At 32.9% G+C, this 12,169-nt stretch overlaps 1 protein-coding gene across 19 annotated transcripts in view; it reads right to left on the bottom strand.

The window, feature by feature from the left end:
- SOX5 (SRY-box transcription factor 5) overlaps positions 1–12,169 on the bottom strand; it is a 1,270,393-nt gene that overhangs the window by 149,782 nt on the left and 1,108,442 nt on the right. For 17 of the 19 annotated variants that reach the window (XM_074194255.1, XM_074194256.1, XM_074194251.1 and 14 more), the window contains one exon: positions 2,834–2,957. In XM_074194255.1, the coding sequence (XP_074050356.1) occupies positions 2,834–2,957 (124 nt within the window). The remainder of the gene's footprint in view (positions 1–2,833; positions 2,958–12,169) is intronic. The other 2 variants (XM_074194248.1, XM_074194264.1) reach the window with 1 other exon arrangement.

Genomic DNA, 12,169 nt, shown 5'->3' with positions numbered 1-12,169 from the left:
ATTTATTTATATCATATTTTTCTAATAACAATACTAAAACAACCTAAAAAATAGGGAAGAATAAAAAGTCTCATTCTCATTTTATATTTGAAGAAACTAAATCTCAGAGATGTTAAATGGGACTTGAATCTATCTCTTTACTTGTACCAATGCTTTTAACCTCCATATTCTTTTCTATTTCACTTTTGATTTAAAAAAAATAATTAAACTAATATGTGTGTGTGTGTCAGGAGCTTGATAATGACATCAAAAATTCTGCATATATCACATACTAAAAACCAGTCAATATTGACACTAATTAAAGCAATTATCAATGATCTTGCATAAGATCAAAGTATAAAATAGGATAGATTACTATTTGTCTTTTTATTTTTCCTCAACCCATTGCTTATATATAAAATGTGAATAAAGAGAATTTTCGACTACTTTTCACTTCAACTCAGCTTCTTATTCAAACCAAATCAGATGTGCCAGGGAATCAACAAGGGCAGAGCTTCCTTTTTCTACTGGCTTCTGCTCAGTTCTAGACTTTGGCATGCTACTAGTACCTAGCTTGCCAGGAGCAGCAGAGACTTTATTCTGTTTGATTTCCAAGGTTACAAAAAAGACGGTATATTACTTGAAATTTTAAGAGCTGAAGGTACCATATGAACATCATATGTTTAACATACTAACAATTTTTAGATGGGGAAAAAAGCCACATTGCATTGACGCAGAACAAATTAAATCTGTCTAATGGGAACAAGGTAGAAGTGTTCTTGACCTTTTCTAGGTCTCGTGTCATGGCTTGGACTAGTATTCTATAATGGGATTTAGGTTTTTCTTCTTTTTCTTTAAGAAAACCCCGGGAAGAATCAGAAGAGTCTGCATGCAGATGTTGCTGCTGCTGATTGACATGATTGGTGGTTTAAAGAATGATTTCATAATTTCCAAAACACAATGGTTAACAAAAAAATCAATATTAAAAATAAATAAATTGCCTTTTATAAAAATAACAGAATAGAAATTGCATTTAGGGGGAAGAAAAGGAATAGAGGAGAAGAGGGATGTCCATATTTCTGATTTCACTTTGGAGGGGAAATTCCCTTAGTTGACTCTTTCCACAAGTCCAGATCAGCAATTCCCTGGTAATTTATAGGTTTAGAAAGTTGCCTGACACATGAAGAGATTAAGGGACTTGCCCAATGTTATATGCTAATGCAGAGAAAAGGTTTATCTTTAGGTCTTTGAGGTTTCAAGTTTAGTCCTCTATTCACTTCCTCTATTTTTATAATACTTTATTATCACAGAAAAATAGGGGATTTATAATCCTAATAGTGGTTCAGTGTACAGATTATAATTTAGAAAAATTTAAGGATTAGCATGATCCAAACTACATTTGGGAACACTGGAAAAGAATTATGAGAAAACATAAGTGTAACAGGCACAAATTAACTCATATAACATTAGCAATAGTAAAATTCACTAACTCCAAAACGATTTATTTTTTTCTAACATATAATCTGTATTTCTTTGAAGTACTAGGAATACAGAAAGAGAAACACAATAACATTACAAAAAAACAGGAAAATAACTTGCTTGTGAAAATGCTGGAAAGCTTTTGAAGAACAAGAAGAAATAAGTAGTAGACTTGGAAATACAGAAACATCCACTGATAAGAATTTGCAATGATGCCAAAGTTGAAATGGGTGTTGACCTGAATTCTACATACACAATGAAGGCTGACAGAAGAGGTCCACCAGTCCCAGCTACATTCACTATACCCCAGAGAATTGGCATTGGTCTTTCACCATGTTGCTGTGCACCAAGGACAACAGTTCTTTCCTTTTGATTTGCAGCTAAATCTTCATAGATCAATAGATAGAGATATGTAATCTCCCCTAATTAGAAAGCAGGGACTGTCTAGTTTTTCATTCTGTATTTCTAGCTCTTTGCATAGTAAGTGGCATACAGTAAGCACTTAATAAATGCTTTTTATCAATTCATTCCCCTTGCCAAAGTCAAGACCCTCATTCCATTTTAGAAGGCATAAACAACTCTTAAGTCATAGCAGAATAATAAGGCAACAACTTATTTCTCTATATGAGTACAATCTAGAATTTCTTGAGTGCTTTTTTGTTCTAAGTTTTAGAACAGTAAATATCATATCTATTTTCACAAAGATTCTGTAATTATCAGTTAACATCAGTATAAATGCATCACATTTCTATACTGTTCTGTCTAGTCAATGTATTTGAGTGAAATTAAATTCAAGTTAAACAGTTTGACTACATTTTAAATTTTGAATCATGCATTTTGATCCATCCAGGCATAGATTCTAATTTAATTTTACTGTCAATATTTCAAATTTTAGAATTATATTTTTCCCAAACTGAATTCAGAACATACATCTTAGATTTTGCTAAAAATATAGAATGTTGTATAGCATGTGCATATATTGTGCAAGGGGTATGTGGGATCATATTTCTATCTTTAAGTAAGTAAAAAAATGAAAACCATCAATACTTTGAAAACATACTGATAAGGAGTTCTAGTTGATTTAAGTAAGTAAAAAAATGAAAACCATCAATACTTTGAAAACATACTGATAAGAAGTTCTAGTTGAACAGTCTTCAAGAGGTATGAAATTAAAAAAACATAATGTAAATCTTGCCCTCTACAATTTATGCCTTATTTAATATTAACTTAAATCCCTTTCCACACCCTAGTAGCCCATCCTTTCTAAAATAAATGTGATATATGTGTGTGAGCTCACTTCTTGGTGGGGCATTAATAGCAAATGGTGTGAACCCACCCTCCACCCACTCCCAAATGGAAAATCAACAGTACTTACTACATCCTGCCTTGTAGCTGAAGCCTGGAGGAAGGAGGAATCCTTGCTGGGCAGCTGCTGCCAGTGTTCGCTGGTCTGGAGGGAATACTGGAATCATTAATGGAGGCAGCTGACCTTGAACCTGCTGAACATGAGAAAACTAATCAAAGGGGGAATTCTTTTTTCCTTTAAGGAAAATGAAGGTGATTAGTCCTTTTACTACATTGGGACTTATCATTTGAGGTACAGACCATGGAATCACCTTAATTAGAGAATAATAGGTTATGAGACTTAGAAATGACTTTAGAAACTATTTGGTTCAATCTCCCACCAAATTCAGGAAACCTTTTTATATCATGCCTGACACCTGGTCTTCTAACTTCTGCTTGTACATGAGAAGTAGATTTACTCCTTTGTAAGGCAGCCTGTCTACTATTGTTTTTCATATGTTGAACAAATAATAAATGGTTGTCTAATGAATATATCAATTACTTGGTCCTAGTTCTACTCTTTAAAGGAACACAGGATAAGAATAATTTTGCTTCCAATTACCCAGCCCTACATTTAGTGGGGATGAATTGTCATATGGGGACAGTTGTCATGTCAACACTTAGTCTTTTCTAATCCAAGCTAAACAACCCAACTATTTTTCATATGACATGTTGCAGACTTCCAAATACCTCACCATCCTTATTGTCTGTCTCTGGATGTAGCTTAGTCAACATCTTTCTTAAAATGTGTCGTTCTTAAACATAATACTGCCTGAAAAATAGAGTGTGTGGGAGGGTATTAATACCTCTTCTGATATTAGATTTCAGTGAATGCCATGAAAAATTTCTTGTCTTAACGGTATCAAAAATGTGTCTGCATTTTAAATATCGATATTATATGTGTGTACATATAAACTTATGTGTATATATATATATATATATATAAAATTTAAGCTAGCTTATTTTCAGTTAATCAGTGCTAAAAATTATCTGCCTTTAGTAAGGAACATAGAAGCTATTTTAAAACATATGGAAAAAGCAAAAGATTTTCTTATATATCTAGAGAAATTCAATACACATACAATCATTTGTGATTCATCAGAGTAATTTGCATTATGTTCAGTAAGTCTGCAGAGCTTCCCCCTTTTAAAAATCTTAACTAACATACATTTTCAAATAAGTAAGCACACTAAAATGAAATCTCTTTCCAAACTTCTTATTAAGCCTATATATAATATATGCACATATAATATATATATACAATTCATATTATATATATATATATATATATATAAATGAATAAATCAATTACTTGGTCCTAGTTCTACTCTCTGAAGGGATATAGAATAAGTATCATTTTGCTTCCAAATAACTACTACATGTAGTGATGTATAATGGTTTAAGGCAAAGAAAGGTTATAGATTTTTTTTTAATGTAGAGGGAATGGAGTAACAGGGAGAAATATTTTCCCTGAAATTAGAAAAATTCAAGCTGAATTAGAGAGGATTTTTCCTTCATAAAAATATGTAATATAAGTCATTTTTAACATTAACACATAGTATTTATAAATGTCTTCTATAAATACATTCTTTTAGATATGCACAATATATGATCTTTGCACTTTAGAAACCTACTGTATAACACAGAATGCACCAATATAAAATGGATATGTGAAAAATAAAGCTTTATGAATAAATGGAATCCACACTTTTTCTGTTTTTCTATTATGAAATATTTTAAATTTCTTCTTAGAAAGTGTGTGAGAAGAGGGAAAGGTAAAGATTATCACCTTGCTTTCCAATTAGAAAATTGCACTGAGACTAAATGTGCAGATCTTCAGCTAAGAGGAGATAATTTTAATTCAGCTAAAAACAATTAAAAATAGTTAAAGCTAAAACTTCTGCAAACTTTTCTGAAGCATTTAGTCTTTTGAGAGCTGTAGCATCCATACACACAACATCCATGGGGATCAGTTCACCCACAGCTGAAATTCAGCCACCTTCGGTAGGGAATGTGGCAGCTGTTTAAAATCACAGAGCAACATTACCCAGCAGTTTCAGCCAGAAAATGAAGAATATAATATCCAAATGAGATCACAAAGGGAGTTTAGGTAGGCAATATATAATTACCCAAACTGGAGTTAAGCCAGAATCAAGATGCTAACTCCCCATATTAGAAAAATAGTATCATGGGATCTTCAATGACCACTAATGATCTGTTATTTCATATTTAGTGGAAAAGGTAAGGCACACTTATCAATCAGTTGACTCATTCTTGGGGGAAAATGGTATTAAAATTAAGTAAAAAGTAATTTTTCTTCCAATTAATCTACTTGAATAGTTGAAGCAATCTCATTGAGAAAGCATAGAAGCATATAAAAATGAACATGTTATTGTTTTGAAATTTGCTGCTTCAAATTTGATGCATACCTCTCACTCCCCACTAGACATTTTCTGCTTATCCCACCTCTTGCTTTATTTGATTCAAGACAAAGACAAAGTACCCATATTCTTTCAGAACAAAAATGAACAGCCATGTGGATTTTTACATAGTACTCTTCTTCGGCAAAGAGCCACAGAACTTTTTTAAAAATCGTTTCCAAGGATGAAAGTGACTTTGCCAAGCAAAGTGGCTTCAAAACAGGACTCAAAAATACTAATAGAAAGACAGATGGTTCTACTAAGAGCTTGGCTGCCAAAAAAAAAAAAGCAGAAAAAAGCAGAAAAAAGGAATGATGTTATTGAAGCTGACTGCAAAGTTCTCTGATGACTGCGAATACTTTTGTCCCATTGCAAGTGCAAACTCTGCCTTCAGGGCTGATATAGCTAAAATACCAACCTCCCCACATTTTACCTCCCTGTGCTCTCTCCCCTCCAAAATAAAACCTGTCAGTGCCAAAACCCACAATCCAGCTAAATCCTACATTTGATTCTGACTGACTGCTCAACAGAAGCAAAATATTGCATGGAAGGACTTCCATTTAGGAATAGACCCACAAGGAAAATTACCCTTTTCCCCTCAAAACTGTCTGTCATATTTTCTTTTTCTAATTCCTCTTTTCCTCCTCCATGCCACAAAAGGGCCCCTGGGCCCTATGAGTTCAGATGTATAAACTCAATTTGTATAAAGGGGAGAAGTAGCACTGCAGAGACATGAGAATAGTTTGCAAGGATTTAGGAATAATCCAGTCAAAACAGTGCAATTTTCCTTCCAAACTACTACTACAATGATATCTCCACTTTATTTCCTTCAGGGCAAGTGTCATTTCTTTTTAACTAGATTGCTACCAGATATAATAGAAACTGAAATATTATATGGTCACTGACTCTTCCTTTATATGGCTCATTTCACTACTTCATTTTAACTTTTACATGATGTGTTTGTTAGCATTGTTGCTAGGAAATAACCATTTAGAAATGATATAGAATCAAATCTTGTTTTCAATTTTAAAGCAATGAAGTATATTTTAAATGCCACAATTGATTTGCACACTTTTGCAATAAATATGCTATTTTTAAAAAATAATGATTCATGTATATTTGGCATTTCTTATCCAGCATATTTTTCTAATAAGTAGACTTCAATTTGCCTAATTTCAACCAACAGAAAAATGAAAAAATAAAATAACTATATTAAAATTCAGTGACATTTGTTTACTGTAATTCAGTGTAATCTCTTGTTCTAAGATGATAGGATAATTATTTAGGGTGACAAGACAGGGTGACTGTTTACCAAGAGAATAATTGTTGGAGAACAGACAGATGTTTTCTTTGCTAAGGGAAACTAAAAATCTTTGGGGGTATTACACTAGTCATAAATAGCACCTGTTTTTGAGAGTACTTAGCTGCAAAACATTCCCTGAAGGATAACAAGGGTATTGATCATAATATCTGAAGCTTGAGGCATTGCTTTGTGATTGAGATTTCTTTAATTTCTTGAAAACAAAATTTAATACAGCTGTTGCTTGAACAAAACCCATTCTTTATTATAAATTCCTATTTTTACATAAATATACATGATTTTCTTTTCTATTTTTTAAACAATAAGATATCTTGATTCATGCATGTGTGGTTGCTTATTAACACAATTGTGGTTTTTTTTCTTTGTTGGCAAAAATTCACATTTTATGTCACGTGTTACTATGTCAATTGTAAATAAGCAGAGGAAATATAGGATATAAAATATATTAGATAGAGTGAAATATGATACAGATACTCATACAAATAATTTCCTTAGAAAATCTACCTCTAGGTGGTTTTCCCATGTGTTACATTGTTGTTTTAAGATTTTGTTAATTTTATATTATTGCTGAAACATTGTATACTTTGAATGTCCCAAATATCTGAGAGTCTAGTTACTAAGATATCAACAGGAATTATATGAATTCAGCACATTACATAACTCAATGGATAGAGTACTGGTCTAGAATTAGGAAGAACTGAATTCAAATTCAGACTCAAGGAGCAGTTAGGTGGAACAGTGGATAGAGAGAGCACCAGTAAAGAGGACCTGAGTTCAAATTTGACCTCACACACTTAATAATTACTTAACTCTTTGTCCTTGAGCAAGTTGCTTAACCCCATTTCCTTGTCAAAAAAAAAAAAAAACCAAAAGAAAACAAAACAACAAATCCAGCCTCATACACTTATAAGCTGTGTTACCTTGGATAAGTCACTTTACTTCTGTTTGCCTTAATTTACTGGAGAAAGAAAACCCCATGGATACTATGGTATATGAGGTCATGAAGAGTTGGAAATGACTGAATGACAACAAATGAAACACTTTTGACAGAAATAAAGGAAGTCTTACATAATTTGAGGGACATTAATTGTTCATGACTGGATTGTACTAATGTAGTAATAATAATAATTATTACTATTATTATTATTATTATAAAGGTAACAATATCTAAATTAGTTCCATACTCCTCAAACTACCAATGACTTATTTATTTAAAACTAAAAAGAGTAACAAAATAAATCTGGAAGAACAAGAGATCAAGAATCTTCAAGAAAATAATGAGAAAAATTAGGAATGAAGTGGAATAACAATACCAGTTCTCAAACTATATTATAAAGCAGTAGTCATCAAAACTATTTGGAAGTGCTTTTAAAAAGTAGGAAAGTTGATAGAATAGATAAGGTTAAAAGCAACACCAATACTAACATCTAATTAAATCTGTAGTAACATAGCATTAAAAACAACATTATTATATGCTAGGATAAGGATTCTCTATTTTACTTTTTTCTTTTTTAAAATTTATTTAAGGCAATGGTGATAAGTGAGGGTCCAAGGTCAGATATGAACTCAGGTCCTCCTGACTCCAGGGCCAGTTCTCTAACCACTGTACCACCTAGCTGCCCTAGAACGCTCTATTTTAAATTTTAAAAAGAGATTCTAGGAAAACAGGAAATTAGTCTAGGATAACATCTGACACCATATACCACAATAAAATCCTGATGGATATATGACCTACATAAACAAAGTCATATCATAACATCTAAAAAAATAAGATATCCAGAGGAGAAAGACAGTAGATACCATTCTTTTATGTATTATAAAAAATTGTGAATATTTGCTACCTCTAGGGAGAGGAATTCTTTTGTAAAATAGAGATGATACTAAAATAGTTTGTTTGCTGATATTAAAGTACAATATTGATTATATAAAATTGAAAAACTTTGAATAAAGAAAATGAATGGAACTAGAGTCAGAAGGAAAAAATATATGGAGAAATTTTCACAGCAACTTTATCTGATTTATTATGTAAGAGAAACATATATATATATGCGTATGTATTAGTATGTATCTCTAGCTATACTCCTAATATAGTCAAAGGATAAGAATAAGTAAATTTCAAAGGCAGAAATATAAGCTTTCAGTAACTATATGAAGATTATCTCCAAGTCACTGATAATGAGATGAATAAAAGAACTTCATATAATGTTACACCTTAGATTGGCAAAAGTTAAAAAAGAGGAAAATACTAATTGTTGGAGGAATTGTGGCCAGATAAGTACACTAATGCTGGGCTGATGCACTTATAAATTAGTAGAACTCTCCTGGAAAATAATTTGAAACCATAAAGTTTGAATTTGAATTTGAAACTATAAAGCTGATGAACCATACATACCCTAAGACCTAGTAAAATTATTATTTGATATATGTCCAAAGAAGTCACAGGTAGACTCATCAAAAGGCTATTATAATAATCAAGGAATGAAATGATGAGGACCTGAATTAGAGCTGGGGCAGTATCCGAAGAGAGGAGGGGATGGTATTTGAGAGATGTTGCAAAGGTGAAATTGGGCAGGTCTTGGCAATAGTTTGAATATTGAAGGTAAAAGATAATAAGTGTTTCTAATGACTCCTAAGCTGCAAGTCTGAGAGAACAGGAAGATGATGTTGCCCTCTACAGTAATAGATAAGATATGTGTTGCGGGGGGGAGGGGAAGGACATAGGGTTTAGAAGGAAAGATAATGAGTTTTCTTTCGAACAAATTGAATTTAAGTTATCTACTGGACATTCAGTTAGAGATGTTTGAAATGCAGTTAGAAATATGAGATTAGAGATCAACCAAGAGCTTGGACCAGAAAAGTAACTTTGAGAATTATCGGCATAGTCATTATAATTAAATCCATTAAAAATGATCACCAAGTAAAACAGCATAAAGGCAGAAGAGAAAAGGACCCAGCATGGAACCCTGAAGAACACCTGGGGTTAAAAGGTGTGATATGGAGAAGGATAGAAAAAGAAAAAAGAAACAGAAAAGAAGAGGTCAGAGAGGTAGGAGGATAACCAGGAGATAGTAGTGTTTCAAAAAACTTGGGAGAGAAAAGAGCATCAAGGTGGAAAGAAGGGTCCACAGTGCTAAAGACTACAGAGAAGTGAAGGGAATGAGAAAAGGCCATTGTATTTGGCAACCAAGAGATCATTAGTACCTGAAGAGAGCAGTATTGGTGAAAATCAGAAGTCAGACTGAAAAATGTTAGGACAGGGAGAAGAGAAAAAAATGGAGGCATCTAATTACAGTTGATTATTTTAAGGAATTTAACTACAAAAGGACAATACTTAGCAGAGATGGAAAGATCAAGTGAAGGGTTTTTTTTCAGGATGGGGAGCCCTGGGAATGTTTGTATGCAGTAGTAATGAAGCTAGGAGAGAGAGAGAGAGAGAGAGAGAGAGAGAGAGAGAGAGAGAGAGAGAGAGAGAGAGGAGAGGAGAGAGACTGAAAATAAGTGACAGAGAAGCAATGAGAGAAGTAGTAATCTGATAATCTGATGGAGGAGATGGGATCCCTTGAGCAGGTGACAGGGTTAACCTTATTAAAGAATAAGGCCATTTAATCATATGAAACAAGGTAAAGGAAGAAATAATAGCAGAAGACACCTGAGGGATAGGAGGAGAAGAAGAAGAAAAGAAAGATGTCTTTCTTTTTTGTTTTTTCTTTAGGTTTTTGTAAGGCAAATGGGGTTAAGTGGCTTGCCCAAGGCCACACAGCTAGATAATTATTAAGTGTCTGAGACCGGACTTGAACCCAGGTACTCCTGACTCCAGGGCCGGTGCTTTATCCACTGTGCCACCTAGCCACCCCAAAAGATGACTTTCAAGGAAAAGATATCAATTTTCTCTGTAAAGTATGAGGCAAAGTTTTCAGCTGATAGAAAGGAGAGAGGTGGACCTTGGGAGGTTTGAAGAGAGATGAAAAGGCTATGGAGAGTAAGATTGTGAGTTGATTATGGAGATATAATAAGATTGCCTAGCAGAATTGAGGGTACAGTTAAGGTTACGTAATAAATTTGCATTTAACCCAATAAGGACATTTGTATAATTTTTTCCATCTTTATCAGGATTGGTATAAGTGAGAAGGTGACAAATAGTGAAAATGAGCCAATGTGGAGGAGTAATCTGATAAGGGTGTAATATGATAATGAAGCAAGGTATTCAAGAGAGGAGGACAAAGTAGAGTTAAATTAGTTCACCAGAGTCAATATGGGGAGAACAGGAGAAAATGCCTAGTACAAGAGAAATGGTCAGGAGAGAATCGAAGGGTCAAAGAACTGGAAATCACAGTATAGAACTCATAGGTGTTTAACTAGATCCCCCAAATGAGACATAGATTCTCAAGTATGGCTAATGTGCTGATTTCCTTTGCTTAATTATATGTATTTATTACAAAGGATGATTTTTTTACTTGGAGAGAATTGAGATAAAATATTAGTTATTGATGATATGAAATATCAATAAAATATTAAAAGAAAAGGTACAAAAGAAAACACAAATTGAACAATTTTTTCTATTCCCTTTTTAGATTTACACTTAACTATGTGACTCTGGACAAATTTTTTAAACCTCTTTGCCTTAATTTCCCAATTTGTAAAATGGGTATAATAAAAAGATTAACCTCTCAGGTTTATTATCAGGATTAAATGAGATAATATTTGTAAAGCATGTAGCACAGAAAAGATAAATACTGCATATAAATGTTAGCTTTCATTACTATTGCTATTAAATAACATTTCTTTTTATAAATCATATAACATGTTCATAATTTCTAATAAAGTTCTTTTCTATCTTTATATTTTGAAATATGTGTGCATGTTGATAATTAAGTTAAAGATAAAAAATAAAATTGAAAAATATCCCAAAGGAATCTCAAATTCAACATGTAAAAAGTAGAACTCATTGTCTTTCCCATCAACCTCACCCTCTTATTAATTTCCCTATTTTTTTTAGGTTTTTGCAAGGCAAATGGGGTTAAGTGGCTTGCCCAAGGCCACACAGCTAGGTAATTATTAAGTGTCTGAGACAGGATTTGAACCCAGGTACTCCTAACTCCAAGGCCATTGCTTTATCCACTACGCCACCTAGCTACCCCAATTTCCCTATTTCTGTTCGTGGTCTGCCGTTATTTATTCCCTTCAGTCGGATTCATAAACTTGGATTGATAGTAGACTCAAACTCATAAAATATTAGAGTTTGAAGACACCTCAAACTGTTATCTAGTCCAACCATTGTATGAAAAGAATCGGAATCTAATATACTCAAAAAGAAGACATACAGATTCAGTTTGTGATTATTAATGCAGAGGAAGTCATTATATCTTCAAGTAGCCCAATCCATTTTACAAATGGATCAGTTTATAAGAAGTCTTTTCCTAACATTAGGCTTAAATTTGTTTATTTGTTTTTAAAATTCTACTCATTCTTCCAGTTCTACCCTCAGGTGCTAAACAAATCTATTTCCTTTTCAAATGATAGCCCTTCAAATACATGAAGTCAGTTACAATTTTCCCTCTCCCTCTAAGTATTCTCCAGAATAATCATTCCTAGTTCATTCCTTTTCTTTAGCCATTCCCCATAATAT

Source organism: Macrotis lagotis, chromosome 7 (assembly GCF_037893015.1).
Source record: "Macrotis lagotis isolate mMagLag1 chromosome 7, bilby.v1.9.chrom.fasta, whole genome shotgun sequence".
Taxonomy (NCBI): domain Eukaryota; kingdom Metazoa; phylum Chordata; class Mammalia; order Peramelemorphia; family Peramelidae; genus Macrotis; species Macrotis lagotis.
The sequence above is the reverse complement of the archived record's forward strand: the minus strand, read 5'-3'. Positions and strand labels throughout refer to the sequence as shown.